Source organism: Neoarius graeffei, chromosome 19 (genome assembly GCF_027579695.1).
Source record: "Neoarius graeffei isolate fNeoGra1 chromosome 19, fNeoGra1.pri, whole genome shotgun sequence".
Taxonomy (NCBI): Eukaryota; Metazoa; Chordata; class Actinopteri; order Siluriformes; family Ariidae; genus Neoarius; species Neoarius graeffei.
Window position 1 is genome coordinate 54,225,236 of NC_083587.1, and position 27,285 is coordinate 54,252,520.

The following is a 27,285-nucleotide window of genomic DNA, read 5'->3' on the forward strand; positions in this document are numbered from 1 at the left end:
AATATGCTAACAATATTGCATGCTATCAAACCTAAATGAATGAAACCTGCTAGAAGGGAATCGAATACATGTTTTTATTCCATTGAAAAAGTGTCCTGTATGCATAACACTTAAAGTGTTCTGACAGCTTATTACTATAAGTGGTTCTCACTATTCATCCATCCATCTGTCTATGCATCTGTTACTCTTTCTGTCTGTCTGCCTTTCTGTCTGTCTATGTATTTGCCTCACTATCTATCTATTTGTGTGTGTTTCTCTGTCTTTTTGTCTCTCTATCTGTTTGCCTGTCAATCTAATGTCTATCTGTCTGTCTGTCCATCATAAACAATTCCTAGGGTTACTTTATTACTTGACTCTGGCAATAGAAAAGTACGTATGTGTGTGTGTGTCTCAGTCTGCTTTAAGGCCTTTCAGCTATTCATGCATGATCTTACGTGGGTTCCTGATGTGCCAGCTTAATTCACGGAGTCTCTCCAGATCTGTAAGATAAAAACACCCAAGTGGGGAATCAGGACACTTCGTCCAACGACCATTTCGTCCAATGCCATTACGTCCAACAGTTGAGACATTTCGTCCAAAGCCTTTTTGATACGCACTATCAATTATTTTATATGTGTGAAAAGATCGAGGTATAAACAAACCATAATTCATTTAAACGTGAAACTAGCAAAAGGTCGGGTGAGGCACAAACAGGCTAAATCAGGCAAAGACAAAAACAGAAACTAAGAACAGGAAACAGGCTTGGAATACCAGGGAATCTATACAGGAGAATAAGGCTCGGTAATGCGCACTGACGTGGCGTAATACTTTGCACTGAAAGTGCGTTTTCTCAGTCTTTATATAGGCACGCTGATGCCTCTTGATCATATGCAGGTGAGCCTCATTAACAGCGCACGTGCGAGAGTCTGCTCGGTGCACTCCGGACTGTGCATTCGAGAGTCCGCTTGGCGCACGTGCAGTCCGGAGCGCACCGAGCGGATTCTCGCACGTGCGCTGTTAATGAGGCTCACCTGCACATGACCAAGCGGCATCAACGTGCCTGTATAGAGATCTTGCATGTGACGTCACAGCCGATCCAGATTGTAACAGACGCCATCTTGTCGGTCAAACGCCATATTTCCGCCTTCTATTTCTACCTTTTCTTCTGGAAAACCCTACTATATACAATTCTACTACAACGGCTGCGGCTACAAGCTCTCCTTACCTGTGCACGTTTTTTATGTTTTTTGTGTGTATTTTTGCGTGTTGTTCGTCTGTACCGGACTTCAATATCCACTACAACCGTACGGACTTACTGGACATTGGTTTCCAGCAGAAAATGATGGTTTGTAGCGATTTCCATCGCATGCACAACATTCTGGACGAGATAGCGAGAACAGCGGGGTCTCCGTGGATTGTTATCGGGTCTGGCAGGCGAAGGACGCGGCGTCGGGAGCGGAAGCAAAAGCGAGGCTGCAGGCAGAGCCGGCCTGTTGACTAAGCTCAGAAAACAGCCACTCAAATCTCCACTGCCAAGCCTCTATCTCTCCAACGCCAGATCCATGGTAAACAAGACGGACGATTTGGAATTACAGCTGGAATTACCTTATTCTATAATCGGCTGGTCAGTGCTATACTAGATACTACTGATATCAGTACTAGTAATACTTAAGTGACTTACCCGTCCAATGAGGATTGTTATTTTCTTGTTTACAAGATGCCACATCTGAGGGCAGCTGACAAATCCTGAATTTCTGTAAAGATAACTGTCCAGAGATTTATAAGCACACAGTGCTTCACCACTGAACAGCAAGGGAAAGTTAATGAGGTAATTATACACGTCTGGGTATTCCACCTCTGGCAGTTCCATATCCACTGGCACGGTCATGAAAACTACATCGTTTATTATAGGTCTATATAGGTTTATAGATCGTTTATTTTATCTAATTATCTGTTCATTAGAAAAATGAGCCGTGTAGTCTGTCGGTTGAAATTTATCCATTTTGTACACGAGTGCAGCAGTATTCAGCGGTGTTTTTTACCGACAAGATGGCGGCTGTGTACTTTCTGGTCACGTGACTGCAAGATCTCTATAAAGACTGAGAAAACACACATTTTCTCATATCTGGATATCATATCTCATATCTCACGCTTGCAAGGATATCTGGTAAGTGTGAGTATAGATTTTATATGTAATTTGGTCTAATAAAAACGATCTCTCCCCACAAGCGGCCCCAGACGAACACGCCTGAAGTTGACATTCGCTGATTCCTATTGTTTCTGGTTTCGTTTTCATTTTGCAAAAATGTGTTTTGCTTCGGTCAAATTCCACTGAGAATTCCTTCTTTTTTCGAACAAACAAATACCTGAAATATAAAATAATTGATGATGCATATGAAAAAGGCTTTGGATGAAGTGTCTTAACTATTGGATGAAATGGTCGTTGGATGAAATGACCTGTATCCACCAAGTGCAATGGCAAACTCAGACTTTCCTCAGATTCCACACTCGGTTTTTCAGTGTTCGTGTGTTATGTACACACTATTCTGCTCTAACAACAACAATGAAGATATGCAGTTAAATGAAATAGCTTGGCCAATAAAAACAAACTGCATTTGTATGATTATAGTGATAATATAATTCCAGTTGTATTTCTATATTTATGATTTAATAATTCTTCCGTTATTTGAAACTTCGAGCTTCAGACAACAATCGTGTCTTTGGTAATCAGCTACATTTGCATTCGAAGGAATGATGTACCTTATAATTTTGGCCAAACTATCAAAAAGTATGGAGGCGAGACATTTTCTTTTAGGCTTTTTTTTTGTGATACTGCCAGATCTTAGATGACAGAAAGAGGGAAATTGTACCTTCAGCAGTGAAATTAAAGCTGGAGGAGATGTCAGGCCTGTCAATCACTTTCGCAGTGTAAAGGCCCAGATCCTCCTCCGCAGCTGCACCGAAGGTGAGAATAGATCTGCAACGCATACCCTTATCTGTAAACCTTTTATAACTTTATTTTTGTACATTATATACAATAAGTTTACATTAATACTGTTGCATCTTTATGCCAGAAAACCTTCTCTTTACCCCTCATCACTATTTCACTGTTTCTTTACAATTTACTTTACACTTAACATTTTTACTTCTGATTTTATTGTTTTTAATAACTACTTATGAACTGAGCGTGAGGTCTTTACGGGAAAATATTGGACCGAGGTCTTGACAGTACGGCGAGGGCCGTACAAAAAGACAGAGGTCTGATATTTTCCTGTGAAGACCAAGCAAGCGAGGTTAATAAGGAGTTTATTATATGGCTTTTTTATTTCTAAGATTAAAATAGACAGTCATTATAATGAGGCATGACGCTGCTTTTAATCACGTCATATTTGTAATGTCATGCATGCAGAATAAACGGCTAGCGGTTTCAAAACTGAGTTTCTGTTAGCGGATTCTGGATGCTCTTCATTGCTCATTTTTTGAATAACTTGGTGACTCTTGTTTGTCTTTTGGCCAGATTTGATTCCATTTTGACTTTCAATAAAGCATTTTTTGTCGTTTAGCGTTTTGCAACATTGGATGGCACAACAGTGTAGTGGTTAGCACTGTTGCCTCACAGCAAGAAGGTTCTGGGTTTGAACCCGCCAGCTGACAGGAACCTTTCTGTGCGGGGTTTCCACGTTCTTCCCGTGTCTGCATGGGTTTCCTCCGGGTGCTCTGGTTTCCCCCATGGTTCAAAGACATGCAGATTAAGTAAAAATACCCAGCCACTCCACAAACTGGTTCTAAGCCAGGGAGGGTTGTATCAAGGAGGACATCCAGTGTAAAAATCTATGCCGAAGGGGTTGAAAATCAATTGGGGCTTTGCCCTGTATTCTTCCCCGTCACAAAACTATGTGATCTGTGTGACAAATCTAATAAATTAAATTAAACGTTGAAAGCTGGCACATTGGAAAGAAAGTCTGTAATCGCCCATGGGCATTATGGGAAAATCCTGCCCACCAAGGAACCAATCAGAGCACATGATTTTACCGGAAGTAGCTCGTGCCATATAATAAATATTTTAATGCCTAATATTTTCTGCACTAAATACATTTTCAAATGAATGATGTAACTTTATTACTTTAAACTACATTAGAAGTAGCTTTCGATTATTTATCAACATCTCTTTACAGCCTTACTGTTGTGCATTTTTACACTTGTACAACCTATCTTTACAACTTAATTGCTGTATATTTACACTTTAAGACCTGTTTACTCTTTTATTAATACATCATTTTGCACTGTTTCTTTTGCACTATATATTTGTCTTGTATCTTGTCTATAACTGTCACAAACATTTACCTCTCAAAGTGTTCTTAGACACAATTTTTGCCTTTGCTAAGGAATGTAATGAACACACTTATTTTGCTTGGTCTCCAAGTGGGCTCGTCCTGCATCGATAGCCTCTTTATAGTTCTTCGTCCACTCAAACTGGGTTTGGGCAAGGGTCTCAGGTGTTTCAAAGCTCAAGAAGATGAAGCCATCATTATCAACCCCAATCTCGATGTCCCTGGATGCTGTACAGTAAAGAAGTAGATATGCACTTAGTTCTGTGGTGAATGAGATGTATTAAAAAGTTTTTGTCAATCAAAAACAACATTAAAGACACTTTGAATCAGCAGAACAAAGCTCCTGGGCTGTGTTAAAAGAACGGACCTGGGTCAGTCTGGGCTGTAATGGGATCTGTGGGGAAAGAAGGTCTTCCCACTCCAGCACTGTTGACGGCACACACACGGAGACGGTATGTCTGACCTGCCTGCAGCCCTGAAACCTGACAGCAAAGTCAACATAACTCTTGTAAACCACTGGTCGCCATCAATTGTAGGATTCTTTAGCATATGTGTGTGTGTGTTTTTTTTAACTGCGAAACAGTATCATTTAATGCTATATACTGACCTTTAGGTATATGTCTGTGACTGGTTCCTGGGTCACTGTGGTCCAGTCCTCTGACTCCTCCCCCTCACTGATCTCCACAATATAACCAGTGATTTGTGACTGACCTTGGTACAGAGGCTCCGCCCACAGCAGAACCAGAGATTCCTGCCGCACCTCTCTCAACTCCAGGTCGTACGGGCAGCCTAAGAACATCATGGTAACCATGTATAATGAAAACTACTGATTTTTTTGGTGGCTCTAACTGGCTCATAAAAAAGGTCAGTTCCAATCATCCACCATTTCATCCATCCAAACAGTCTACTGAATGGTCAGTTCATTCATTCACACATCTGTCTATTCATTCAAACATCCAACCTATACGATCATTAGGTCCATCCATCCATCCAACCTATCCATAGGTCAGCTAATTCATTCTCCCATTAGTCAATCTAACTAGCCATCAGTCCATCTATCCAACCAAACCTATTGATAGGTCAGCTAATTTATCCATCAATCACTTCATCCATCCATCTATCAAACCAACCATCAAAACCCAGTTTATTTAAACATCCATCGGTTCAACCATTATTTATTTTCTATTTAAACATGTAATGGATGTCTTAATTCACACACTAATCCATCCATTCAATTAATAGATTGATCCATCTATCCTTCCATCTTCCATTAATCCAACCAACCTATTAATAGTCTCTGTTTATTTATCCATTCAGATTATCAGTACTTCCACTGCTCCATCCATTCATCTATCCAACCAACCAACCAACCAACCAACCAACCAACCAAGCACACTTACACAAGCTATGAATGTCTGTTAGTTCACATACTAATCCATCCATTCAATCAATAGATTGATCCATCTATCCTTCCATCTACCATTAATCCAACCAACCTATTAAGTCTATCTGTTCATCCATCCATTCATACCATCAGTACGTCCATTGCCCCATCCATTCATCCATCAAACCAACCTATTCAAAAGTTAGTTTATTTAATGAACCATCAGTTAATTCATCCAACCAAAGTCCATCAAATTAATCTATCTAATGATCAGTTTATTTAGACAGTAATCCATCCATCCATCCATCCATCCATCCATCCATCCAACCAAGCACACTTACACAAGCTATGAATATGTCTGTTAGTTCACATACTAATCCATCCATTCAATCAATAGATTGATCCATCTATCCTTCCATCTTCCATTAATCCAACCAACCTATTAATAGTCTATCTGTTCATCCATCCAGTCATACAATCAGTATGTCCATTGATCCATCCATTCATCCATCAAACCAACCTATTCAAAAGTTAGTTCATTTAATGAACCATCAGTTAATTCATCCAACCAAAGTCCATCAAATCAATCTATCTAAAGATCAGTTTATTTAGACAGTAATCCATCCACCCATCCATCCATCCATCCATCCAACCAAGCACACTTACACAAGCTATGAATATGTCTGTTAGTTCACATACTAATCCATCCATTCAATCAATAGATTGATCCATCTATCCTTCCATCTTCCATTAATCCAACCAACCTATTAATAGTCTATCTGTTCATCCATCCAGTCATACAATCAGTATGTCCATTGATCCATCCATTCATCCATCAAGCCAACCTATTCAAAAGTTAGTTCATTTAATGAACCATCAGTTAATTCATCCAACCAAAGTCCATCAAATTAATCTATCTAATGATCAGTTTATTTAGACAGTAATTCATCCATCCATCCAACCATCCATCCAACCAAGCACATTTAACCAAGCTATGAATACGTCTGTTAATTCACACACTAATGTATCCATAACTTTTCATGTTATTACATTTTATTTCATTTCAGTGGTATGTTTATAAAGCGACTCCCTACCTGCTGTCACTGGTAAAACTTACTATGCTTTTGGGAGCATTATGATGCATTATGGTTAATAAACATCGATATCACTCTCTAAGAATTACACTACGAGTATATGAACACTTAAACTCACTTTCTGTATTTCTTAAAACATCTGGTATGTTTCCTAACCAGGCCATGTCCATCCATGAATTCTGGCTATACTGCGTCATGCGGAAGAGTTGACTCATCAACTGACATAGCCAGATGCACTGCAGTTGATAGTTGTGTATTGTATTCCTCTTCCCAGAAAAAGAAATGCTCTCCGAACAGCAAGAAGGCACCATGGGGGTCGATTAAAGGAAAAAGAATAGTCTCCATCGAGCCTGTATCCTACAGGGGCTTTTCAGAATAACATCCAGACAGACACAATGACTCTGGCAGGATAATAATATAGCAATAAAGTACTACAGAGCTGTGACTCTGTTATAATGAGGTACAATGTTGTCTGTTTGAAAGCGGTTAATTAATTTTCAGTCACATTATAATGATTTGAAGAATGTAGGGAGAGATGGTTCTGTGGATTTAATACACAAAACATGTTGTCTAGCACAGTTCGTCTGTGTCTTTTAATAATAAAACAAGCACAGCAGAAGGACTTAAGCAACTCTGAGGTGAGAAACATCTGTAACACTTTGTTTTTCATGCTGTTTATGGATAAGCGTGTGAAGAAAACCTTGTCATGACAGGGTTACATCCCCGATTCCTGACCAATGAAAAGTTCCAGTATTTACACCTACTGACTTGAGAGCATGTGAATACAGTATAAATGGGACATTCCACCAAATGCGTGCCATTTGCTTGTTGTACCACTCCCAAATTAAACTTAATTTGTTATATCTTTTCAACACTGATTATAATAACACACATATTTAACTATTCAAAATGTTGGTCAACCTCAGGCTACCTTACAAGGTTTGGAAGTCAAAGATGGCTGCATTTTTTTCAGTCCTGTTACCAAAACTCTGAAAGTAACAGGACTGAGTTTTTAGCCTAGGATTAGCTAATACATGGAATTAAGCCACATGGCATCATCGCTAATAGCATGACCACACTTAGCACATTCTAGTGATTTACCAAAAATCTGTATTTTTAAAATAAACAAATATCATCTAAGAAATAATTTAAGTAACAGGACAGTATGTTGACATTGACCTTATCAGTCAAAGTTAAAAAAAATATCATCAAATATACAGAAAAGTAAATGAGAGAACTAACTTTTGGTCTTCCCATGGCCTTCAGAAGACACAACTGATGGAACTTCCTGTTGAGCATGTGATTTATGGAATGTTCCAAATTTGTCAGATGGGGTAATATGTTTGGGTAACAGGACTGAGTGAAAACCCACGGACATGACTAAAATGTGAATTTTAACTAAGATATTGTGGATTTCTTATGAAAAAATATATTTAAACCATGGATAGGATATGGAGTCACACATCAGTGCAAAAGAAATACTGTTTCTGAAGGATTTTAATCATAATATTTCATAGTTAAGTATAAAGTTAGAGTGCGGGGACAGGTAACACATGCTATTTTTCAGCATTTTAGGTAGTTTTTATTAATCCTTACAATTATATATCTTAAATTTGAAATCAGATCAATGTGCAGGACATTCTGCGTAATAAGGAAATGTATTTTAAAGTACATTTTTATGTGCATTTATACATATAATTTTCTAGGGACGGAAATGGCACCGATTCGGTGGAATGGCTCAAATAATAACTTCATCCATTTTTTAGTCATCTGTATCCTGCTCAGGATCACAGTGGGCCTGGAGTCTATCCTGGAAACACTGGTTGAGAAGTAGGAAAACACCCTTGAGGAATGCCAGTCCATCACTCATTTACATCTATGGGCAATCTAACACAGCCAATTCACCTACCAGCATATTTTTGGGATGAGGGAAGAAACCGGAGGACCTTGAGGAACCCTGTATTGATATGAAGAGAACATACAAAACTCCACATAGACACGAACTCGAGATTAGGACTGAACTGGGAATCTTGGAGCCATTGAGACAGCAACGCTAAATGATGCACCACTAGGTAACAGTTAACCAAACAAAGGAAACACAGCTCTGTGCTTGAATTGTGTTCTGCCTCATTTGTAAGTTGCTATGAAAGAAATCTCAAATTAAGAAATGTTAATGTGAGACTCTCACCAGGTTCAGGCATCGTCCACCTCTCACACAGAAATGCCTCACTTGGTTCAGATGGTTTGCCGATTCCGACCATGTTGGCTGCTATTACACGGAACTGATAATAATGCCCCTCCTGAAGACCAGGAACCTTTTAAGATGACAAGAATGAAGAGAGACAACAAATTGTTGATTTTATTATATCCACATCCACTGGATATGAGTAATCGCATGCCCTGATTAGCTACTCTACTACTAGGCTATCAGCTAATATACCGTGAGTAGAGAAAAACAAAATGGCGGCGTGTGTTGCTGAACCAACTGAGGACGAAATAAAAACTCTACTCGAAAACAAAACCCCAGTAAATACAAAAAAAAGAGCAACAAAATATGGAATAAAAGTATTTGATGGTAAAAACGTATCTTGTTTATTTTTCAAGAATTATCATCGCATTTTTCACAAATTGTTACCATCATTTCGCTGGTTTGTTGACATTCTTATCTTTCAGCATTAAAATTTGTTGAATTTTTTCAGACTGGTTCAAAAGCTCAAAGAAGTTTGAAAATTACATCACTGAAATATCCAAGGAAGACTTAAATAAATGTCTAAAGCTATTCTATACCTCGGCACAACAGCAAAACGGCACTTTTTACAAAATAAACAACACTAAAGCCGATTCGTGCAGCCATCAATAGGTTTTTAAGAAGCCCGCCTAAGCGGAAATGATTGTCAGACGTTTTGTATAAAGTTTTTATTAATTGAATTTGCAAAAAATGAAAATAAAAATGCTCTGTTTCTCAAAATCCAGTGAATGTGGATAGAATAAAACAGTTATTCCACTCAATCTTGTTGTACATGGCTTATAGCCATCTTGGCCAGCTTATGTACGACTCAATTTCGTGGAATAATTGTTAAATATACTGTAAACATGTGATACACACTCAGACAGGCCAAGATGATGAAACAGGAGAGTGAGGCACTAATGGGTGATGTTTCATCCCTATTTTTATCACAAACAGATACATGAAAGTATAGAAAAGTGTAAAAAAAAACAGATTTGGGGGCTCATTTTGTTTAATTTATGTTGCTCATTTTAAAGCCAAAGAAAACTTTCAAAGAACAGTCAAAAATCCTCATACATGCAACTCGAGACATTGGGTAAAAAGTACAGGTAACAAAATCAATAAAATGGTTCGAGCGTTTAAGTGACTTGATTCTGTATGTTAACATGTTACCTTTCAAACAGGAAGTCAGGATGGGATGCATCATGACCTATTTCCACATCAACCAGAAGTGCTGAAGTCAAACCATATCTACAAATTGCTCAATAACTCATTTAGTTTAAGTCAAGTCAAGTTTATTTGTATAGCGCTTTTAACAATAAACATTGTCGCAAAGCAGCTTTACATAATTTGAACGACTTTAAACATGAGCTAATTTTATCCCTAATCTATCCCCAATGAGCAAGCCTGTGGCGACGGTGGCAAGGAAAAACTCCCTCAGACGACATGAGGAAGAAACCTCGAGAGGAACCAGACTCAAAAGGGAACCCATCCTCATTTGGGCAACAACAGACAACATGACTATAACATTAACAGTTTTAACATGAAGTCAGTTTCGTTGATGTTATAAACTCTTCATTGATGGAAACTTGAGTGCAAAACTGTTCATGACAACTGCAGTCCTAAAGTTAGCAAGTCAACTGTAGTCCTCAGCCATAAAAGCATTACTGTAAGTGTCCAGAGCGTCCTCCAAGTGTGACTTTCAACTGTCCATATGGGGCCGTCCTCCACAGGAGCGATGCGATGAGACTCCAACCAGGCACAGGGCATCAGGATGGATCAGGCAGGTCCGAGGAGCAGAAGAGGTCAGGGTCTCAATCTCAGGATTGACATGTAACTCAGAGGGACAGATTTTTTTGGGGGGAGAGAGAGAGAGAGAGAGAGAGAGAGAAAAAGCACAGGTTGTTAGGTATGCCCAATGTCACCTGAATAAGTAGGAACAGTATACATATTGCACTGAGTACAAGCAGGGACTCCGGCAACTAACCATGACAGCATAACTAAAAGGGGAGAGCCAGAAGGTAACGCAGGCATGAGGGAGCCCCGGGACATAAAGCAGCAGCCACTACACCGTCAACAAACTCGAGTGAGCAAGCGAGTGGGAACTGACAGCATCCATACATCCCAGTTTACCAAATTACTCTATGTCTGAAGACCCTCCAGATCTACACCTTTACCTCATAAACACCATTAACAAAAGGCGTGACTAAACAAATATGTTTTCAGCCGAGACTTAAACGCTGAGACTGTGTCTGATTCCCGAACATTACTTGGAAGGCTGTTCCATAACTGTGGGGCTTTGTAAGAAAAGGCTCTGCCCCCTGATGTAGCCTTCACTATACGAGGTACCAGCAGATAGCCTGCACCTTTTGATCTAAGTAGGCGTGGTGGGTCATAAAGGACCAGAAGTTCACTCAGGTACTGTGGTGTGAGACCATTCAGACCTTTAAAGGTCAATAGTAGTATTTTATAATCAATACGAAATTTGATTGGGAGCCAGTGCAGTGTGGATAAGACAGGGGTGATGTGGTCATATTTTCTAGTTCTAGTAAGGACTCTTGCTGCTGCATTTTGAACTAACTGGAGCTTGTTTATGCACTTATTGGAACATCCAGACAGTAAAGCATTACAGTAATCCAACCTGGAGGTAACAAAAGCATGAACTAGTTTAGCATTCTGGAGATTTAATTTAATTGGACAGAAACGTAGTACATAATTCACATTGTATAAAAGCAGAGCTGTAACACTAATGTACTAATATTTATAAAATATTTAAGAGCACTGTGGTGGGTTTCCCAAAAGCCTCTTAATGCTAAGAGCATCGTAACTAGGAGAGAGACTGTTCATTGTGCTACTTGCTTTACTATTCATCCATCCATCCATGCATCCATCCATCCATTATCTGTGGCCGCTTATCCTGTCCTACAGGGTCGCAGGCAAGCTGGAGCCTATCCCAGCTAACTATGGGCGAGAGGGCGGCATGGTAGTGTACTCGCAGCAAGAAGGCCCTGGGTTTGAGCCCAGCGGCCGACGAGGGCCTTTTTGTGTGGATTTTGCATGTTCTCCCCGTGTCCATGTGGGTTTCCTCCGGGTGCTCCGGTTTCCCCCACAGTCCAAAGGCATGCAGGTTAGGTTAACTGGTGACTCTAAATTGACCGTAGGCGTGAATGTGAGTGTGAACGGTTGTCTGTGTCTATGTGTCAGCCCTGCGATGACCTGGCGACTTGTCCAGGGTGTACCCCACCTCTCGCCCGTAGTTAGCTGGGATAGGCTTTACTATTTAATGATAATTTTTGTGCTGTGATGCTTTTGGGAAACTCAGCACTGATCTTTTCACATTGATGGCCACTTGGGCCCTGTCCACACGGCAACGGATTCAGGTGAATCTGATAAAATTGTTTATCGTTTCGGCCTGGCGTCCACACGGCACCGGCGTTTTGAGTGCCCCACAACGATATTTTTTGAGAACGGGTTCCAGAGTGGAAAAATCTGGCAACGGCGCCGTTGCGAAGTCGTCTGGATGAGTAGAACGGATTTGTTTACGATGACGTCACAACCACATGACTAGAACAAGCAGCACTCTCGCTGTATTGTATGAACCACTGCATTGCATTCACTTTTGTATACAGCTTTTCTTTTAAATAAACAAGTAACTGAACCATTTCTTGAATTTCTTTTTTTATTGGATAAGACTGCTTTTCAAAATGTTCACACACAATAAGAAAATTAAGTTATATAAAACTATGCACACTAATAAAACTAATTTGTACACACAGAAGGCACGATTTCCTCGCATAGTCGCAGCCATCTTCTTCTTGTTGTTGTGTGTTTGTTCCTGACAGTGCTTCACACCGGGTAGAAGAAGGGGTTTATGCGCATGCGTCTACTTCTTCTACTGTTCTGGTGTCTCCAATGGGACCGTCTTACAGCGCACGTAGAGGTGTGGCATGTGTATTGCATCGTTTTCAGCAAGCATTGCGTTGCCATATGTACCTGATATTTTACTGATCCGCTGCCCATGTGGACGCGATATTTTTTTAAATAAAATCTCGTTGCCGTTGTCGTGTGGATGTAGCCTTATTCTCAAAGTACTGCTCACATCTGCACATTCCTAAGGCTACATCCACACAACAACGGCAACGAGATTTTATTAAAAAAAATATCGCGTCCACATAGGCAGCGGATCAGTAAAATATCAGGTACATATGGCAACGCAACGCTTGCTGAAAACGATGCAATACACATGCCACACCTCTACGTGCGCTGTAAGACGGTCCCATCGGAGACACCAGAACAATAGAAGAAGTAGGACGCATGCGCATAAATCCCTTCTTCTACCCGGTGTGAAGCACTGTCAGGAACAAACACACAACAACAAGAAGATGGCTGCGACTACGCGAGAAAATCGTGCCTTCTGTGTGTACAAATTAGTTTTATTAGTGTGCATAGTTTTATATAACTTAATTTTCTTATTGTGTGTGAACATTTTGAAAAGCATTTTTATATAATTTATATAACTTTTTATATTGTGTGTGAACATTTTGAAAAGCAATCTTATCCAATAAAAAAAAGAAATTCAAGAAATGGTTCAGTTACTTGTTTAGTGGTTCATACAAAACAGCGAGAGTGCTGCTTGTTCTAGTCATGTGGTTGTGACGTCATCGTAAACAAATCCGTTCTACTCATCCAGACGACTTCGCAACGGCGCCGTTGCCAGATTTTTCCACTCTGGAACCCGTTCTCAAAAAATATCGTTGTGGGGCACCCAAAACGCCGGTGCCGTGTGGACGCCAGGCCGAAACGATAAACAATTTTATCAGATTCACCTGAATCCGTTGCCGTGTGGACAGGGCCCAAGACTATGGTTAAAAAAAGCATTGACGACTATTAGACAGGTGAGTCTATGACATGTGAGTCTATGACATTATCACCAAACTATTAGTTATACATAATTGAATTTTTCGTGCTCTGTGGTTGGATCACAGCCTGCCAGAGTAGGTTGTCGTGTTTGCGAGGCAATAGTTCATTTGAAGACACTTAGCTGCTCTGTCTAGGGTTAGGGAGAATGTTGCTGTATGGGACCCTAGATCCACACAACATCGAATCAGAGTGAACAGATCATTTGTGCCATGACAGAGGACTACATCCTTTGTTAGTAGAAATGGGTTACATCACATTCCTGATGAAGTACATTATATAGGTCCAGTGATATGCTTTAATCTGTATTATTGCCTATAAACCATCTTTTTGGCCATGTACATACACTGCAAAATGCATCTGTCAAACCAACTTTGCATACATCTTTTCCATATGGGAACTAAACCATGGTAAGTGGAGCAAAAAGATGTCATGCAAAATAATGTACAGTTCAGGAAAGTGAAGTTGAACACAATAAAATGACTGCTGTATAAGCAGGCCGAGTGAATTCAATCAGAAAGAATGGGGTTATTTTGCAGGATTTGATAATAAAACAGGCTGCAGTAGAGTTTGAGGGACAGCAGAGGGTGCTGTGTGCTTATGTATTTGTATGGCTTCCACTGAGATGATAGCCAAAACACTCAAATAAACTCCACAGAAACCACAACCGCTCTCATTGCTTTTATAGAACTATTCCACCTCTCACTGCTTCCATAGAAACCATCCCAACAGCCAGTGCTTCCACAGAAACCATCCTAGCAGCCAGTGCTTCCATAGAAGCCATCCCAACAGCCAGTGCTTCCATACAAACCCAACTCTCAGTCATTCCATAGAAACCACCTCAGCTCCCATTGCTTCCATAGAAACCATCCCAACTCTCAGTGCTTCCACAGAAACCATCACAACTCTCAAAACCTACAAAGAAACCACCTTAGCTTTCATATAAACTATCCCAGCTTTCCTAACACCCACCACAGCTCTCAGTGCTTCCATAGGAACTTCTACAGCTGCCAGTGCTTCCATAGAAACCACTCCAGCACTCTCTGCTTCCATAGAAACTATCTCAACCCTCAATCACATCACACAAGAGCGCTCTGAGAGCACAATATCCCCCGCTGGCAACTAGGCCATGACTCTGGTAAAATGCAACTGAACTGAATGAAATTAGAGTATGTGTATTACTGAAATGTAACAAAGAATCCTGCCAAGTTTCGTGAAATTCCTCCAAAAATTGTAAGAGGGGTTGATTTCAAAAGGTGAGTACCCTTCCCGAGACGGACGGACAGACGGACGGATGGACAGACGGATGGACATCGCCACGACATAATCCCCCTTCGGACCTTTCGGCCAGCGGGGGATAAAAACTTTTTGCCAAATTACATGAAATTCCTCCAAAAATTGTGAGGGAAGTTGATTTCAGAAAGCAAGCACACCTTGATGAAATTGCCAAAGTACAAGTTTGCTAATAATTAAGGGCATAACTCTGGTAAAATTTGTCCAAATTAAACGAAATTTCAATATGCTTATACTGTCAAATAACAAAGCCTTTTGCCAAGTTTGGTAAAATTCCTCCACAAATTGTGAGAGGAGCTGATTTCAGAAGAATGTACACCCTCATGAAATTGTCACAGTAAAATTGTGAGAGTTGATTTCAGAAGGAAAACACACTCTCATGAAATTCTCAAATTATAATTTTGTTAATCAAGGGCTGTAACTGGTAAAATGTGACCGAATTTAATGAAATTAGAATAGGCATAGGGGAGAGCGGGGTAAGATGAGCCACTTATTACATTTTTCATCATAACTACATGTTAAAGCCATTTTTGCTTTCAGTCTACACACCATACCAAATTTCAAAGTGTACTGTTACTATATGAGCAAAAAATAATTGATAAGCTCTTATGGTTAGAGTGATATTACCTCTTGAAAAAAAAATGTCAAGTGGCTCAACTTACCCCATGCATGGGGTAAGATGAGCCACTGTGTGGGGTAAATTGAGCCAACACAAAACATGTTAGGTTAACAAAGTAAACAACTTTTATTATTAGAAATGCAATCAATGAATCAAGTCAAGTCAATCAAGTGGGGGATAGGGCCGTTGCATAGAGAAGGGGAGATGAAGAGAGAGGTGATAGAACGAGATGGGATAGGGATGGATAGAGAGAGAGAGATGCATAGATCATGCACATCATGCGCATCATGCACACCTGTAATAACAGAGGGCATTATTTTATTTATTAAAAACCTTTTAAACATATTATTTATATTAACATGTTATTTATTTTGTTTATTTGTTGGTGTTGTTGTTGTCATATATGACCAGTAAATGTGAAAACTTAAGTGTAATCCATATTGGGTAAGCTCAGCCACCAGTGGGGTAAGTTGAGCCAGTGGCTGAACTTGCCCCACATCTAATGGCTCATCTTACCCCATGGCCACCATTTTGTAGAAAAATGCTAATAAAGGGGATTAGGCTAATCAAAATTATTTTTATTAGCATTCATATCATAGCTTAGAAAGCCACTAACTTAACCCTAATGTGTCTAAATATTATTCTACTTTTGTCTTCTCTAAATCATCTTCACTGTGGACAAACATGGAATTGACTTAGAAAGCACAAAAACACATTTTTATAAATATCTCCCTCACCTAGTTTGACATGTGGTGCTCCTCTCCACAAGTGTAAGTAAATGGTCCCGCCCCCCTTTGAATGTGGTCACATGGTCACATTTGTTTACTGTTTCTTAGAAACAGGGGGTGGCTCATCTTACCCCGCTCTCCCCTATTACCGACATATAACAAAGAATCCTGCCAAGTTTTGTGAAATTCCTCCAAAAATTGTGAGAGGAGTTTATTTCAGAAGGTGAGTACCTTTCTCGGGACGGACGGATGGAAATTGCCATGACATAATCCCCCTTCGGGCCTCTCGGCCAGCGGGGGATAAAAAAACCATCCCAACTCTCAGTGCTTCCACAGAAACCACCCCAACTCTATAGGAAACCCTCCGGCAGTATCACTATTGCAAACTACATGCTACTAGAGTACACTTAGATGGTCTGTAAACAAATATAGACATTACTGTTACACAACACTGGTGTGAAGGGAGTATAGATGTGGAATGACTCACTTTGTACACTCTCTCTTTGACAGATTTAACGTTGACCTCGCGCCACATGCTCTGTGATTTTTCCCGCTGATCCAGGTAGTAGCCATGCACTGGCTCTCCACCATTATTGACAGGAGCTCGCCAGCCAATCATCATTTCAGTGCCCGTACAGTAAAGAAGTGAAATGGCAGATGGGGCAGATGGAGCATCTGTAAGGGGGAAAGAGGACATGGCTATTACAGCAAGCAAATAAACACACACACACACACACACACAAATATATATACACACACACACACACACACAGTGGTGCTTGAAAGTTTGTGAGCCCTTTAGAATTTTCGATATTTCTGCATAAATATGACCTAAAACATCATCAGATTTTCACACAAGTCCTAAAAGTAGATAAAGAGAACCCAGTTAAACAAACGAGGCAAAAATATTATACTTGGTCATTTATTTATTGAGGAAAATGATCCAATATTCCATATCTGTGAGTGGCAAAAATTTGTGAACCTCTAGGATTAGCAGTTAATTTGAAGGTGAAATTCGAGTCAGGTGTTTTCAATCAATGGGATGACAATCAGGTGTGAGTGGGCACCCTGTTTTATTTAAAGAACAGGGATCTATCAAAGTCTGATCTTCACAACACATGTTTGGACAAAGGAGATTTCTGAGGATCTCAGAAAAAGCGTTGTTGATGCTCATCAGGCTGGAAAAGGTTCCAAAACCATCTCTAAAGAGTTTGGACTCCACCAATCCACAGTCAGACAGATGGTGTACAAATGGAGGAAATTCAAGGCCATTGTTACCCTCCCCAGGAGTGGTCGACCAACAAAGATCACTCCAAGAGCAAGGCGTGTAATAGTCGGTGAGCTCACAAAGGACCCCAGGGTAACTTCTAAGCAACTGAAGGCCTCTCTCACATTGGTTAACATTAATGTTCATGAGTCCACCATCAGGAGAACACTGAACAACAAATGGTGTGCATGGCAGGGTTACAAGGAGAAAGCCTCTGCTCTCCAAAAAGAACACTGCTGCTCATCTGCAGTTCGCTAAAGATCACGTGGACAAGCCAGAAGGCTATTGGAAAAATGTTTTGTGGACGGATGAGACCAAAATAGAACTTTTTGGTTTAAATGAGAAGCGTTATGTTTGGAGAAAGGAAAACACTGCATTCCAGCATAAGAGCCTTATCCCATCTGTGAAACATGGTGGTGGTGGTATCACGGTTTGGGCCTGTTTTGCTACATCTGGGCCAAGACGGCTTGCCATCATTGATGGAACAATGAATTCTGAATTATACCAGCGAATTCTAAAGGAAAATGTTAGGACATCTGTCCATGAACTGAATCTCAAGAGAAGGTGGGTCATGCAGCAAGACAACGACCCTAAGCACATTCTACCAAAGTCATTCTAAGTCATTCTACCAAAGAATGGTTAAAGAAGAATAACGTTAATGTTTTGGAATGGCCAAGTCAAAGTCCTGACCTTAATCCAATCGAAATGTTGTGGAAGGACCTGAAGCGAGCAGTTCATGTGAGGAAACCCACCAACATCCCAGAGTTGAAGCTGTTCTGTATGGAGGAATGGGCTAAATTCCTCCAAGCCAGTGTGCAGGACTGATCAACAGTTACTGGAAACGTTTAGTTGCAGTTATTGCTGCACAAGGGGGTCACACCAGATACTGAAAGCAAAGGTTCACGTACTTTTGGCACTCACAGATATGTAATATTGGATCATTTTCCTCAATAAATAAGTGACCAAGTATAATATTTTTGTCTCATTTGTTTAACTGGGTTCTCTTTATCTACATTTAGGACTTGTGTGAAAATCTGATGATGTTTTATGTCATATTTATGCAGAAATACAGAATATTCTAAAGGGTTCACAAACTTTCAAGCACCACTGTATCAATGCTCGAAAAACCTCATGTCTGATCATCCCAGACGACTAAAGTCTGTGCAAGGACAAATAAAACATTAATGGTAATCGTTCGATTGGACGACAAAAGTTAGTGCTGGCAACGTAAGCAACAGAGGCACACAGGCGCTAAGAGAGCAGGGAACCAGTCTAAAGTAGCTCGTCTCGTTTCATGGGAAATGCGCTAAAAAGTTTTATTCAATAACACAAAAATATATACAAGTACAAAAACATTTTTATTTTTGAGGAAATCATTCAAATTTCCTTGTTTTTGGTAAAAATTCATCGAAATATGCGTGTTCAAGTGTACTGGAAAAGCTTGGCTCAGAGGGGTCCATGTAATGATGTAATTATACCAATTGGCTCAGGGCAATGAGGATCAAGGAAATCGTGCGGCAGCAGCAAGGTTGAAGCAGGTAGGTGTCAAACTTGGAACTTTTGTATCACGATTGGAGCTAATAATAAACGACATCACTGAATAATGTTCCTTACCTCTAACCAGTGTGTGTGTGTGTGTGTGTGTGTATATATATATATATATATATATATATATATATATATATATACACACACTTTTGCATGCCACTAGTGGCATGCAAAAGTTTGGGCACCCTTACTAAAAATGTCTGTTACTGTGAATAGTTAAGTGAGCAGAAGATGAACTCATCACCAAAAGGCATAAAGGTAAAGACGAGACATTTCTTTTCAGAGTTTTCTGCAAGATTTGTGTATTATTTTTGTTTTGTACAATTGGAGAGTGAAAAAAGAAAAGGAACACCATGCGAAAGTTTGGGCACCCATTTGAGTTCTCAGGTAACTTTTACCAAGGTTCCAGACCTTAATTAGCTTATTGAGCTGTGGCTTGTTCAAATTCTTGGTTAGGAAAGGTCAGATGATGCAGATTTCAAAGCTGTATAAATTCTCTGACTACTCAAACTTGTCCCTAAAATCAACAGCCATGGGCTCCTCTAAGCAACTCCCTCGCATTCTGAATAATAAAATAATTGATGCTCACAAAGCAGGAGAAGGCTACAAGAACGTAGCAAAGTGTTTTCAGGTAGCCGTTTCCTCAGATCGTAATGTTATTAAGAAATGGCAGTTAACAGAAACAGTGGAGATCAAGGTGAGGTCTGGAAGATGAAGAAAACTTTCTGAAAGAACTGCTCGTTGGATTGCTAGAAAGGCGAATAATAACCCCTGTTTGACTGCAAAAGACCTTCAGAAAGATTTAGCAGACCCTGGAGTGGTGGTGCACTGTTCTACTATGCAGCAACACCTGAACAAATATGACCTTCATGCGAGTCATCAGAAGAAAACCTTTCCTGCGTCCGAGCCACAAAATTCAGCGTCTGAAGTTTGCAAATGAACATCTAAATAAGCCTGATACATTCTGGAAACAAGTCCTGTGGACTGATGAAATCAAAATAGAACTTTTTGGCCACAATGTGCAAAGGTATGTTTAGAGAAAAAAGGGTGCCAAATTCCAGGAAAAGCACACCTCTCCAACTCTGAAGCACGGGTGTGGATTGATCATGCTTTGAGGTTGTGTTGCAGCCAGTGGCACAGGGCACATTTCATTGGTCGAGGAAAGCATGGATTCGAATAAATACCAGCAAATTCTGGAAGCAAACATCACACCATCTGTAAAAAAGTTGAAGTTAAAAAGAGGATGGGTCCTACAATAAGACGATGATCCAAAATACACCTCAAAATCTACAATGGAATACCTCAAGAGGCCCAAGCTGAAGGTTCTGCCCTGGCCCTCACAGTCCCCTGACCTAAACATCATTGAAAATCTGTAGATAGATCTCAAAAGAGCAGTGCATGCAAGACAGCCCAAGAACTTGTAGAACTGGAAGCCTTTTGCAAGGACGAATGTGTGAAAATCCCCCAGGTAAGAACTGAAAGATTATTAGCTGGCTACAAAAAGTGTTTACAAACTGTGATACAGTACTTGCCAAAAAGGGTGTTATTAAGTACTGACCATGCAGGGTGCCCAAACTTTTGATTTGGGTCCGTTTGATATGGATGGTTTCATATATTTCATAATGATGTAATTTTTATTTTCTGAATATGTATTAACATACCGCCATTGTAGGACGGGAGCCTGTGATTGGTGGACAGCCGACAAAGGGTGTCTCCCAATGGTTGTAAATCGTGACATTAAATCGTAAACCCATACGGGACCCACTAATTGGCTGTTCACATACTGAAGCCAAACGGAGATGTCCGGGGTCTGGTGCTGTTGTCCAAAGAAAACTACAGCTAAAAAAGTTCTGCTACCAGATTACTTGGACAATCTTAGTCAGGAAGAAGTGAAGGATAGATGTACACAGAAATGAGAGGTTTTTTTAGCGGTTCTGATCCATGCAAAATTCCTCAAAATGACTGGAGTGACGGTGCAGATTTGTGGCCTAGCGTTAGCATTATCTACATGTTGGAATCTACATTCTTTTTCCCGAAAAGTCCCAACACAGAAGAACAGTTTTAAAAAACTACAGAAGCAAGAAAACCTTCTTTGTGTAAAGACTTTTCCCGACATCAGCTTTTGGGAACAGAATGTGAAAGCCAAAGCATTTACTCTCAAAGGGCTTTGACTTGAACTGTGGGCTAGATCTTATTCCCACTCGTTCATGTCTCATCAACCCTAAGGACATGTAGTTACATAGCTACCTGCACTCCATCATTTACACAGTGATGCTTATTATTGTTAAAACAATATCTGAAGTGTTATTATTTGTAAAATAACAAAATATCTTGCTCTAGACTTTCGAACAATATTGTAAGATTTTATTTTAATTTTATCTAATAGTGGATGGTACAATAATTACAAACACTAACAGAATCAGCACATTCCCGATGTATCTGTAGTTATATAGTAACTATAATCACCCTTGAAATAGTAATTTCAATAAATGTTTTTTGTTCAGTTCCCTTTTCATTAATTCTCGATTCAAAGGCACAATTGAGTCACACAGGTTGATCAGTGTGTAATGGACAATAACCATTTTATCCAAAATAGTTTTTTCCTGCCTTAGTCGATTTATTTCCCTTTCACGTGTTGTTGTAAAGTTCAGTGTGTTTTGTGTAGAACTCTCATGAACTGTAGGTTCATTTCTACAGTCTGGTTCCATGGTGACATTTTGCACAGGACTGTGTTCCTTTGATAACAGAAACAAAGTGCCAGCATTATTATTATACTCATTCAAAACTCTCCAGAGCTTAATATACCCTAAATTATTAATTCCTCTACTACTAGAACTTCTTTCTTTCTGAATGTGTGTGCATATATTGATGTTATGGTTTTGTGGATTTATGATAATTATGCTCCTTCATCTATCTATCTATCTATCTATCTATCTATCTATCTATCTATCTATCTATCTATCTATCTATAATCAACTGCATTCTGTCCTCTCCAAAATAAAATAAAGCTCTGGGCAAGTGGAATTGTTTTTCGGGCAAGTATGTTTTTGTGCTGCTTGCCCATTGGGCAAGTAAGGCTGCGAGATTTTTTTTAGGACTATATATCAAGTCAAAGTCCCTTCCACGCCAGAATCTGGTCTTCCCAGGCAGTCTCTTGTCCCAGTACTAACCAGCTCTTTGAGGTGCATAGGTGTGGCACCAGTCACTGTTTCCATAGCCCTTGGCCTCTCGCCAATACAGCTAGGGTTATAGTGGGGGGTTGGTCCTCTGGTAACCGCGAGAGTTTGACTGCCCTACTCACATCTGTATTGCAGCATGCCTTGCCAGATGGCAGTAGGTACCGTTTTCATGATGGTCTTTGGTACGACCCAACTGCGAGTAGAACTCGTGATCTCCCGGTCAAGAGGCAGACACACTAACCACTAGGCCAGCTCGCAGTCTCACATACACACACATTTATTTATTTACTTACTTATCTTACGACAAACAATAAAATACTTGAGGAAGCACTATTATAGGAAAGTAATAAACAACACAGTTGGTGTAATCCAGCCCAAAAATGTAATATTTCATCATACAAATAAAACATCGTCATGCTAGCTAGCACAGGGCCCACTAGCTTCCCTTAATCTGAATACTTAGTTATACTCAAAGCAAAATAACATAGCAATAACAATCAGCCATCCATCATCCGTAGCCACTTATCCTCTTTTACAGGGTCGCAGGCAAGCTGACTATGGGTGAGAGGTGGGGTACACCCTGGACAAGTCACCAGGTTATCACAGGGCTGACACACAGAGACAAACAACCATTCACATTCACAGTCAATTTAGAGCCACCAATTAACCTAACCTGCATGTCTTTGGACTGTGGGGGAAACCGGAGCACCCGAAGGAAACCCACGCAGACACGGGGAGAACATGCAAACTCCACACAGAAAGGCCCTCGCCGGCCCCGGGGTTCGAACCCGGACCTTCTTGCTGTGAGGTGACAACGCTAACCACTACACCACCGTGCCGCCCAATAACAATCATTGCTCACCAATGAATCACCACAAGTGATTTTATGTGGAAACACCAAAACTAATTAATTAACGAATCCCAATATACTATAACTGTGTGCATTTTATATTACTCTACTAACCAAGCGTGATGAATGTTCCCTCAGTTTCTAATACCACGCTTCCCACCCATCTTTGCTACACTGTATCTTCTCTGTGGGATGCAAATGAAACCACTTGAATGTGGTGTGATGGTATGAACGGATAACATTGTAGAAAATGGAAAACAGGTGGCTGCTAAATGGATCGTCTGCGTATTCATCTGTCGATTCATTGCAAAGCATGCTGAGATTTGTTGGGCTGGAAGGATAGAATGTCAGGGTTATCACTGTCTCATCTGCCAGGGGTGTATTTGTAAATTGCTTGAGCGTGAGTGACAGCAGAAATGAGTGGCCATTACACCGAGCAGGAAGGCGAGAGCGTGCTATCCAGAAACTTATTACAAACCACAGCTGTGCCACATACATGCCAGTCTATCTCCATTTGTTTCTGATACAAATACACTACGGAAACTATACAAGAGCTTGAACACAAACTAGAAATTAAGCATACTGTACATGAATAATGAAAGTTTGGATCAAGGACTCCTCCTGAAATTGTAACATCTCATCTCATCATCTGTAGCTGCTTTATCCTGTTCTACAGGGTCGCAGGCAAGCTGGAGCCTATCCCAGCTGACTACGGGCGAAAGGCGGGGTACACCCTTGACAAGTCGCCAGGTCATCACAGGGCTGACACATAGACACAGACAACCATTCACACTCACATTCACACCTACGGTCAATTTAGAGTCTCCAGTTAACCTAACCTGCATGTCTTTGGACTGTGGGGGAAACCGGAGCACCCGGAGGAAACCCACGCGGGCACGGGGAGAACATGCAAACTCCGCACAGAAAGGCCCTCGCCGGCCATGGGGCTTGAACCCAGACCTTCTTGCTGTGAGGCAACAGCGCTAACCACTACACCACTGTGCCGCCCCGAAATCGTAACATAAAAGTCAGAATAATTGTCCTCTTTAAATGTCTTGTGCTGTAAGCTCATTTTATTACAAACACCATTGAAATGGCTATGAAAAAAGGTTTCTACATGCTAGCACTTTAACAGGCATTAACAATTAAATCAATATCATTCTTACTATTTTTAAATCCGACTTCGCTCGTAATGTGATATCAAATGCCGATCATTTTCTCTGTTTAAACAAAACTTTCTTAACAGCTACGAGTTAATTCTTTTTATGAATACATGTTCAGATAACACCACTGTTTTGCAAGACTCATTTGATTTTTTTTTTCTTTCTGGTATGTGTCGTTTTTGTGTTTTATGTGGAAAGTGTGCAAATGTCTGACCTTAGATTGTGAACACTTTCCTTAAAGCTGACAACCTGGCATATTTAGCCATGTAGGGTTATTTCAGGTTGCCAGTGCCCTCAGTCTATTTTATTAAAACTTATGAAAAATATTAATTCAAAAAATGTAAATAGTACCAATAAGGGGTAATAAAGATTGTTGAAAAGAAAGGAATGAAAGGAACGCAAGATTTACTTTTTAAATCATCAGTTCCAGCTATGCTTGTAGTTTAAAAGAATAGTTTGTCCAAAAATGTATCTTCTATGTAGCCTGAATGGAGTTGAATAGCCAAGATTGGTTTGGTTTCCGAAGGTCGCATGTTTTAATTTTTTTTGAGGTACAAGGTTAATATATCTAAGGAAATAGTTTATATCTTATAGTTTATAGCTACGAGTTTGGCATTGTGCCAGCTGTATGCTTAAATCATCACACATAAACCTAAAGAAATCAAACACCATCATCAATCATCAGTTAAGTCTCGGTTGATTAATTAAATTTGTGATGATGGGAAAGTCATGTACATTTCACTAGTTAATAGCCTGCAGTGTCTGAGCATGTTAGCATTCTTACATTTCGCTGCCTGGACCAAGATTGGCTCAGACTCATCTGAGTAGTGGCTGTTTCCCGCTCGGCCAACTGATTTCACTCTGAACACGTACTTCTTATTGGTCTTGAGGCCGTGCACCAAGAACCTGAGAGAGAGAGAGAGAGAGAGAGAGAGAGAGAGCAAAATTACTTTTACAGAAGGTTAAATAATTAAAGCATAATGGTACTGGATATTCAAGTCAAGCCAAGTCAAGTTTGTTTGTATAGCGCTTTTAACAATAGACATTGTCCCAAAGCAGCTTTACAGAATCTGAATGACCCAAGACATGAGCCAATTTTATCCCTAATCTATCCCCAATGAGCAAGCCCGTGGCGACGGTGGCAAGGAAAAACTCCCCCAGACGACATGAGGAAGAAACCTCGAGAGGAACCAGACCCAAAAGGGAAGGCATCCTCACCTGGACAACAACAGACAACATGACTATAACATTAACAGTTTTAACATGAAGACAGTTTTGTTGATGTTATAAACTCTTCACTGATGGAAACTTGAGTGCAAAACTGTTCATAACAACTGCAGTCCTAAAGTTAGCAAGTCAGCTGTAGTCCTCAGCCATAAAAGCATTACTGTAAGTGTCCAGAGCGTCTTCCAAGTGTGACTTTCAACTGTCCATATGGGGCCGTCCGCCACAGGAGCGATGATGATGGATATTCACTTTACTTTTAATTCTTTGCCTCCTTTTTTAATTATCTGCTGTTATGATTGGTAATTAGCTACATATTAGCATGTCTAATCTCAAAAGTTAAACATGTTTTTTTTTCTGTCATATATATGTGTGTACACACACACACACACACACACACACAGCACCCTCCACAATTATTGGCACCCCTCGTTAAGATATGTCAAGTCAACTTTATTGTCAAATATACTATACATGCTCGACATACAGCACAGATGAAATTTCAGTCCTCTCCGACCCATGGTGCAATAAATAAAAATAGAATAATTGAAAAAACAAACAATATAAACAGTATAAACACTCTAGATAAGAACTAGACATAGACTAAACACTCAGACAAACAATATAAAAACAGTATAAATATAAACAGACAATATAAACAGTATAAACACTAGATAAGAACTAGACAGACTAAACACTCAAACAATATAAACAGTATAAACACTCTAGATAAGAACTAGACGTAGACTAAACACTCACATATACAGTGGGGCAAAAAAGTATTTAGTCAGTCACCAATTGTGCAAGTTCTCCCACTTAAAAAGATGAGAGAGGCCTGTAATTTTCATCATAGGTATACCTCAACTATGAGAGACAAAATGAGAAAAAAAAATCCAGAAAATCACATTGTCTGATTTTTAAAGAATTTATTTGCAAATTATGGTGGAAAATAAGTATTTGGTCAATAACAAAAGTTCATCTCAATACTTTGTTATATACCCTTTGTTGGCAATGACAGAGGTCAAACATTTTCTGTAAGTCTTCATAAGGTTTTCACACACTGTTGCTGGTATTTTGGCCCATTCCTCCATGCAGATCTCCTCTAGAGCAGTGATGTTTTGGGGCTGTCGCTGGGCAACACAGACTTTCAACTCCGTCCAAAGATTTTCTATGGGGTTGAGATCTGGAGACCGGCTAGGCCACTCCAGGACCTTGAAATGCTTCTTACGAAGCCACTCCTTCGTTGCCCGGGCGGTGTGTTTGGGATCATTGTCATGCTGAAAGACCCAGCCACATTTCATCTTCAATGCCCTTGCTGATGGAAGGAGGTTTTCACTCAAAATCTCACGATACATGGCCCCATTCATTCTTTCCTTTACACGGATCAGTCGTCCTGGTCCCTTTGCAGAAAACAGCCCCAAAGCATGATGTTTCCACCCCCATGCTTCACAGTAGGTATGGTGTTCTTTGGATGCAACTCAG

General features: G+C 40.1%; 1 protein-coding gene across 1 annotated transcript in view; it reads right to left on the minus strand.

The window, feature by feature from the left end:
• Positions 1-27,285, minus strand: part of myom3 (myomesin 3) — a 208,396-nt gene that overhangs the window by 45,349 nt on the left and 135,762 nt on the right. The window contains exons 17-24 of the mRNA XM_060900318.1: positions 25,364-25,485; positions 17,060-17,247; positions 8,977-9,103; positions 4,918-5,099; positions 4,678-4,792; positions 4,382-4,538; positions 2,850-2,956; positions 435-479 (exon numbers count right to left, since the gene is read on the minus strand). Of these exons, the coding sequence (XP_060756301.1) occupies positions 435-479; positions 2,850-2,956; positions 4,382-4,538; positions 4,678-4,792; positions 4,918-5,099; positions 8,977-9,103; positions 17,060-17,247; positions 25,364-25,485 (1,043 nt within the window). The remainder of the gene's footprint in view (positions 1-434; positions 480-2,849; positions 2,957-4,381; positions 4,539-4,677; positions 4,793-4,917; positions 5,100-8,976; positions 9,104-17,059; positions 17,248-25,363; positions 25,486-27,285) is intronic.